The sequence below is a fragment of the Scylla paramamosain genome, chromosome 15 (assembly GCF_035594125.1).
Source record: "Scylla paramamosain isolate STU-SP2022 chromosome 15, ASM3559412v1, whole genome shotgun sequence".
NCBI lineage: Eukaryota > Metazoa > Arthropoda > Malacostraca > Decapoda > Portunidae > Scylla > Scylla paramamosain.
The window spans coordinates 1,598,792-1,607,405 of record NC_087165.1 but is presented as its reverse complement, the minus strand read 5'-3'; the positions used below and the strand labels follow the sequence as shown (position 1 = coordinate 1,607,405).

The 8,614-nt window shown below is 43.2% G+C and overlaps 1 protein-coding gene across 1 annotated transcript; it reads left to right on the top strand.

The window, feature by feature from the left end:
* Positions 1-4,972: 4,972 nt before the first annotated feature.
* LOC135107756 (uncharacterized) lies at positions 4,973-6,889 on the top strand. The gene is made up of 2 exons (XM_064018092.1): positions 4,973-5,341; positions 6,758-6,889. The coding sequence occupies exons 1-2, from the start codon at positions 4,973-4,975 to the stop codon at positions 6,887-6,889; spliced, it is 501 nt and encodes a 166-aa protein (XP_063874162.1).
* The last annotated feature ends 1,725 nt before the right edge of the window (positions 6,890-8,614 follow it).

Genomic DNA, 8,614 nt, shown 5'->3' with positions numbered 1-8,614 from the left:
CATGTGACGGCGGTGTGGCCTTCTGGCAAACAATAATTGTCCCTGTGAATATGAGGGAGGCCTTAGTGTGCCTCGCTACACATGACTTTTCTTGCTCTCACCCCTATTTTGTCCACCTCTCTAATGCAACAGTTAACCTCTCTAATGCAACAGTTATTCTCAATCATTCATACCTTTCTCTGGTGAACTCTGGAACTCCCTGCCTGCTTCTGTATTTCCAATTTCCTATGACTTGAATTCCTTCAAGAGGGAGGTTTCAAGACACATCCTGTAATTTTTGACTACCGCTTTAGATCCTGTTCTGGGATTGGCATCTCAGTTTTTTTTTTTTTTTTTGGGGGGGGGGTTTGTTGCCCTTGGCCAGTGTCCCCCCTATATATATATATATATATATATATATATATATATATATATATATATATATATATATATATATATATATATATATATATATATATATAAACTACTAATACCACGTTTAAAAAATCGGGCCCTAATCTAAACTAACCTAATCTAAGCTAAGTTAACCCAACCTAATCTAACCTAACCTAACGTAACCTAACCTAAACTAATCTTACCTAACCTATTCTAACCTAATCTTACCTAACCTTATCAAACCTAACTTAATCTAACCCAACCCAACCCAACCTAATCTAATCTAATCTAATCTAACCTAACTCATCTGTCACCATTGCTTCCTTTATCCCTACCATTCTCTTATCTTCTTTTAAACCTTTTTTTTTTTCCTCATCTCTTATCATTGATCAGTACTAAGGATGTTAATGTAGACGTCTCAGTGAAGAAGCGCACACACTATTCACGTCTGACTGCTCGTCCTTCCCGACACGCACTGAAACGTTATTACATGCCGTGCCGGCAGCACAGAATCTTAAGTCTAGTGATGTGGTCTACGCGCTGGTTGGCTGCCCTACACTAAAATCTGATGTCACTTGAGCACGCTGCACTGGGAACAAAGCTAAGTGTCGTCATGGCGGCCGAGAATGAGTGGCATGGCGTCTATCGTAAAATCCCTCTCGACTAGAGTCAAATTTATTGGATTCTGAACTATCGCCACAAATATGTAATGGTTGCAAAACAAAAGATGAAGTCTTTTTGGCTGGGCGGTCGATTGAATGTCGACACACACACACACAGACAGATAGATAGATAAACAGATAGATGGATAAAGATAGACAAACAGACGAACAAATACATAGATACAGATAGATTGGTAGATGAGTATGTGGTGACTTCACACCACTCTAAGTACTATATTACGTAAGAAGAAACAAGAAAAGAAGAAAATACAACAAGTAAGAAGAAAGAAATGGAGAAGACGAATGAAGTATGGGGAAAACGAAGTTTAAAGAAAAATTGCAATTTTCTTTTATTTCTAGATAAAAGCAATTAGGAAATAACATTTACTGATCAAAGACAAAAAAGTTAAAATTTTGTTACATGGTGTTATCGGTTTAGCACATTGATAGAAAGGATAAGAGACCTTCCTACCTCCTTCTCCCCCCCCCCCTCTCTCTCTCTCTCTCTCTCTCTCTCTCTCTCTCTCTCTCTCTCTCTCCAGTGTCGCTCGCTGACCGTGAGGTGGCGGATAATTGTTCTTTCCTCTGTGCTCATGAGTGAGAATCCTGTCCAAAAGAGGAGTGTTGAGGAGGTTTCTGAGGACCATAGTATAGTGGTATGTCCTCTGGACAGTAAGGACGTCAGTTTTGCGTCAAGAGAGTCCCGGGAAAATATTGTCTGTGTTAAAAAGGTTAAGGTACCTCAAGGCGACGCTAGCAGGCTTTGTTTGTCCCCCACCACTCCCTCCGACATGGTCGCCATCCGTCCGCCTGAGAAACACCGGACCTCCCCAACCGTCCCTGCCTTTATCCCCATCTCCAAGGACTTGCCATCCCTGAGTTTGGAATCCGGCCACCAGACACAGTCACCACAGCCAGAAGACATGGACGTCACAGGTGCTTCTCGCCCTTCCTCGTCCCAGCCTCTGCCCTCGAGTCACCATGTCATCTTCCCTGAGGGACATGGCAAGACCCTGGCTCAACTCTAAGACTGGTTCATGGCTCTCCTGAAGCAGCACCCATCGTTGGAGCCAGTCATCAAGGAAGGTAAGCTCAGGCCTCACTTGACGGTCAATCCCCAGTCGGATGCCTATGCCATGCTGGTGGGGGAAGGCTTTCTAGGCATGGTCATGGTGCTAATGAACCCTGGCGCCAAGCAACAACTGATGATCATTCCTGGGATCACTATGGCCATCAGTGTGAAGCTGATTGCCATACCGAAAGCCTATGTGTGGCTCAAGAGGCGTTTTGTCGCCTCTGGGCCCCATCCTCAGCTTATGGGTCTCGTTGAGGGGTATGTTCATCTGCTCGGATTAGGCCGCTTTCGAGTTGAACCATACACCCCGGAGCCTGACATGTGCCGCAACTGCTGTCGTTTTGGACATCAAGGGTGGAAGTGCAAATCTGCCCCACACTGCAAGTACTGCACAGGCAATCACACGTCTTCCCGCTGCCTGGAAAGAATCCACGCAGGAACCACTGTCCCTTCACTATGCTGTAACTGTGGGGGTGAGCATAATGCTCATTCCCATGTCTGCCCTGCCAGGCCCAGGCCTTGTAGAGAACAACAAGACACCAGTTCTGCCTGCCGCCCTGAAGTGGTCTTCCGGCATTCTCCTCCTCTTCAACGCAATACCTGATCAAACGGTCCCCCGTTACAGACTGCTTCCCCCCCACCCCCGTGCCTCTGCCAATCGTCCATACTCTAGCGTTCCTACTCTTGCCTGGCACAGTAGCCTCTGCTCGGTCTGGTTAGTCTTGTGCTCCCTTTACCCTGCCTCCTGCTCCTCTCCCAGCCCCTGTGCCACCTAGTGCTGCTCCCCCCCCAGTTGCTGGGAGAGGGACCCATCAGTTTGCTGTTTCAACTGCTACCACCACACTCCATGCTGACCAGAGTGCGACCTTAACACTGAAGTTAATGCCTATGTCAGGGCTTTAAATGAGAGGGTTACTGCCCTTGAAAAACATCAACATGCAAAGAATAACCCTGAGCAGCCTATGGTTTCTGACCCTGTCGACCAGTCCCAGCCTGCCCCAAGTACCCAGCCCCGGCATGTGTCATCGTGTCTGCAGCCCCAGTCTGTGTCACCTCCTGTCTAGGCTCCACCCCTGCCAGCCCCAGCCCAGCCCCTGTCTGTGCCGCTCCATTCCTCTCCACAGTCTGACAACCTGGCACCCAACTGTAATGTCGTGGACGTTGCCATGGAGGACCAGCCTGTTGGCGGTGATGTATATGCCGTTACTGTGGATGCAGAGGTTCCTCAGAAGGGTGGGAAACAGTGTTCCCCTCCTGCTGCCCCCTGGACTGAACAGCCGTACACCCTGGAAATGGTACTGCAGCATGTGATGTCATTGGTTGAGCAGATGGCCTAGTTACAAAGACTTCTTCCGCCCGACCTAGCCCCGCCGTCCAGTTCACAGGATGCACAGTGAGACCTGCAGCAGCTTATCTACTGGCTAATAAACACCAATGTTCTTAGGGCTATTCTGCATGAATACCCAAACTTTGCTCCAAGTTGGTGATGCTGTGTGTGTGTGTGTGTGTGTGTGTGTGTGTGTGTGTGTGTGTGTGTGTGTGTGTGTGTGTGTATACATACCCTCACAGGCCCCCTACTGGCTGTACTTCAATCCGTTCATTAGTGTGTGGGTGTGTAGGTATACCACTACTACATCTCCTCATAACTCAGATTTCCATTTGGCTGTGAACAGATGTCTCCCCTTATATATAGTGTCTATGTGCTTGTGTACACGTATCCCGTATACAGATCTAGTATATAAGTGCATGTGTGTGTATATATATATATATATATATATATATATATATATATATATATATATATATATATATATATATATATATATATATATATATATATATATATATATATATATATATATATATATATATATATATATATATATATATATATATATGTGTGTGTGTGTGTGTGTGTATGTATGTATGTATGTATGTAAATAAATGTATGTGTGTATATATGTATGTGTATGTGTATGTGTATGTATATGTGTGTGTATATGTATACGTACGTGTATGTGTATGTATCTATGTATACCTTTGTATATGTATGTATATGTATGTACATGTATGTATATGTGTACATATATGTATGTGTATGTGCAATTTTGTAATGTGATGTATATCTGATCTCTGCATGTTTGCCTCTTGTTCAGGGGGAGGCCGGCAGGACCTCCTTTGTTGTACTTTTTACTACAATAAAATCAGTCAATCTCTCTCTCTCTCTCTCTCTCTCTCTCTCTCTCTCTCTCTCTCTCTCTCTCTCTCTCAGTATTGTATGATATTGCGTGTATAATTTTTTTTTCTATAATTTATTTGTTTGTGGTAATTGTGTTGTGTAATCTCGATTGGCGGCAGAACAGATACGTGGCACTGTCACCTCACTCACATTAGTGGCTTTGGCTGTTAGAGATATTGCTCTAGAGGGTACAATGATAGGACCTCTGTTGGCCTTCTCAAAAAAAAAATAAAAATAAATAAATAAATAAATAAATAAATAAATAAAATAAAATAAAATAAATAAACAAAATACTTATTCATGTTGTAAATAAGTTTTCTCCCAGTTGTGAAGAACACGCGAGTGCTTTGGGAGTTGGTCCCATCGTGGGAGTGTCTCCAGAGAGGCTGAGCAACCTGTTTATCTCTGACTTGAGTCACCTGACCCTGCAGATAAGCATCCTTGGTGCTCGACCTACATGATAACACCACAAAGCTATGTTGCCAACTGTGATATAATATATATATATATATATATATATATATATATATATATATATATATATATATATATATATATATATATATATATATTATATAGCGGTAGGAAGGGCATCCAGCTGTAAAAACCTGTGCCAAAACCATGGAGCGAAGTCAAGAGTATGAGAATACAGCTAGGGAGTCCCCTGTATGCGACGCCCAGGAGCCTCGCCTTGCTGCTGCGCTAAGTGAGAGAAGAATACCGTGTCCTGGGCGGGCACGGCTAAAGAAGATAGCCCAAAGAGTTGGTTCCTTAAATGTGGGGAGCATGACGGGAAGGAGTAGAGAAATAGCAGATGTGATGAAGAGGAAAAAAATTAACATCCTTTGTGTCCAAGAGACCAGATGGCGAGGTAACAAGGCCAGAGAACTGGGAGATGGGTATAAGCTCTTTTACAGTGGAGCAAACAAGGAAGGAAGAGGAGGTGTGGGAGTGGTATTGGATGCTGAGTGGAAGAAACACATTGTGAATGTAAACAGGTGTAGTGACAGTAATGAGCATTAAGCTAATGTATGGAAAAGTCACAATTAACATCATCAGTGCCTACGCACCGCAAGTCGGCTATAGTATTGAGGAGAAAGAGGATTTTTGGGAACAGATGGATGCACAAATCACTGGGATGGGTGAGAAAGAGAGAATCATCCTTGGGGGTGATCTGAATGGCCATGTGGGAAGAAATAGAAATGTTATTGAGAGAATACATCGGGGATGGGGTGTGGGAGAGAAATGAAGGTGAAAATGTGGTGGATTTTGCAGTGGCTTTCGACATGGCAATCTTGAATACTTTTTATAATAAACAGGAAAATCAGATGTGGACATATTGCAGTGGAGGAAGGAAAAGTCAGATCGATTTCTTAATGTGTAGGAGAAATAACTTGAAGGAAATAAAGAATTTTAAGGTTATCAATGGTGAGAGTGTCGCACGTCAATACAGGCTGGTCGTGATAGACTTGGAGATGAAAGAGGAAAGAAGGGGTAGACAACAACGAACATCAAGAATTAAATGGTGGCCGTTTACAATATCATTAAACTCTTCCATGTTGCCCCAAAGGGCTGGTCTGCTTGACATTTACATTGCAATCCGGCACGAAAAACTCCATCCAAAAATAAATAAATTTTGCTAAAACACCTTTGCTGTCTTCAACTCTGAGTGGAAACAGAAGTTCTTCCTGGAGGGCCTCATATATTTCAAGACTGTTCTTCTTCCTGGAGGGCCTCATATATTTCAAGACTGTTGCTGTCTTGAGAGTTCAAGGTGCACCGCCACTAGGAGACAGAGCACCGAACATTAAACTGTGCGTCGATGTCTGCTTATGAGAGGAATGACACCATCGCTAGACAATCAGGCAACCAACAGAAAATAAATTTGGTCTGCCGCAAGCAAACTGCTGATGTCGATAAATTAACGTGTGCCAGTTATTGAGGTCTCCCGCCTCTTTGCTCGTCAGATAAAGCCATTCTCGGATGGGGACTTCAAGGAGTGTCTTGTTGCTACAGCGTCATGACTTTGAGGGTGTGAGTCTTTCATCCTGCATCATTCATTGCCGCATTGAGATATCGACAATGTGCACGATTAAATGAATACTGGACACTCAACTCTTGTTGCTTTTTCCCTGGTCCTTGATGAGAGCACCATCATGGATACTACCCAGCTGGCCATTTTCATTCGTGAGAAATTCCTTCAACCTGTCATGGTACCACCACTGGACAAGACTTCTTCGACGCCGTCCTTCAGTGAGTAGAACAGCACTCACTTGAACTTTCCTGTCTCAACTGTGTGACGACCGACGGTGCCCAGGCAATGGTTGGAAAGAAGGAAGGTGCTGATTCATTGCTAGTGCACCACTATGAGGCTACCAAGTACACCAAGGATCTCTGTGCACCTAGTCTACCAACCTCATGGATGTCATGTCTGTCATGGTGAAGGTTGTCAACTCCATCCACTCCCATGGCCTAAATCACTGCCAGTTTCAGGTATTGAAGGACGAGGTCAACAAGCACTATGGCGACCTGCTCTAGCTCAGCGAGGTTCGCTGGTTGAGTCATGGGGGCACGCTGTCATGTGTGTGTGTTACATGCAGCAAGAGACTCACTTTCCTCTTTCACAAGAAACAACCTCCTCGCTGAAAACTTCTCCAACCCACAATGGCTCACTCGCTTGGCCCTGCTCACGGACATCACTGTGCACCTGAATGACTTCTGTCACCTCCAGTCTTCCTTGATGTCTGCCCACTCACTGCAACACCAAGGACAGAAAATAGCTGTCCACACACTATCACACACAGCTAACATGGGGGACTAGTTTCATTCAACACACAGCACAGACACATGGGCACACATACACAGACATACAATTTTACTCTCCTTCTCTGGATAACTAAAACCAATATCATCAAGACTGAATGTATTTTACAGACTAATGCATCACACTAACACAAAAAAACATTAGACAACCAATTATGTCAACATATACCATTTAACGCACCACCACCAACACACGTGCAGCAAACACTACCATCCACTCCAGCAATCAGTACCGCCACACATTACCCGTGACACTACCGCTCCGCCAGTCTACGTAAATGTAGGAATGTAGGAACAGCCACCGCTACTCTACTGTACTCCAGGTATGGGTAGTCACAACCACCGCTCCACCCCTCAGCTCTCCACCCGTCGCTGTCTGCCCGCTTCACCCTCGGACAAGGGAATGAATTCCCAGCACGTGACCCCTTTCCACATCAACTGACGTGGGCAGAGTCTCTTCTAACCCCAGCTTTTAGTCATTACAACATTAATTTAAATAATCATCGACAAAATCCTTTATCAAATGACACATAGGAGAAAGTAAATACATTATAATGAACATATTGAATATAAAAAAATTTGTACACAGAAGCATAGGTAAAAGAACATAACAAAATACAACACCAAATAGCCCATTACAATTTTAATTCCAGACACTTAAATTACCTTATAGTACCGTCTCAAATGATAAGAACCCTCGTTAATTTACCATCAGTTCTTAAATCTAAATAACCATCATCAGTTTAGGAAGAGTGGTGAACTAATGGTAACATTTCATTGACAGACATGCACTCGACCATCACTACCTTTGTTGTTGAGCTGGTATTTTGGGAGGCTCAGTTCACTAATGATCAGTTTGTTCATTTTCCTCGCCTTGTTGTTTGTGTCCTTAATGACATAGACCTGGATACTTGCGCACGTGTCGTCGCCTCTGTATGGAAGAAATATTTCTCTCTTTCTTTTTTCCGTGATCTCGTCCTCCCTACTGCCAAGTTTCCAAATTACACTGGGTATATTCAACGCATCATTACCGTGTTTGGCAGCCCCCACTGCTGCAATCTGCTCATCTCCAAAATGAAGAACATTAACGGCTGATTCATTAAACATTCAGATACTGGCCAGTAACCCGAATCCCAAAAAGATTCATCAAACACACTCCAGTCCAAAAAGTTCCGGAGAGAGCGCTGTAACCCAAAGACATTACTAGAACTTCAGGAGAAAAAGTGTGGGGACCCAGACACCTTCTGAAAGCATCAGGTAATTCCATTTGGAAAGGTTTTGTTCTCCGATTGACAGTAGATAAGTAATGAGTTAAAAAAAGAAAAAAAAAATATATATATATATATATATATATATATATATATATATATATATATATATATATATATATATATATATATATATATATATATATATATATATATAATATCACACTAGGGA

Excerpts from the sequence above, each read along its gene's own strand:
- LOC135107756 (XM_064018092.1), top strand. The coding sequence starts at position 4,973 with ATGGAGCGAAGTCAAGAGTATGAGAATACAGCTAGGGAGTCCCCTGTA. Across the intron at positions 5,342-6,757 it reads GGAAGAAACACATTGTGAAT|TCTACCAACCTCATGGATGT; the intron begins GTAAACAGGTGT and ends CTGTGCACCTAG.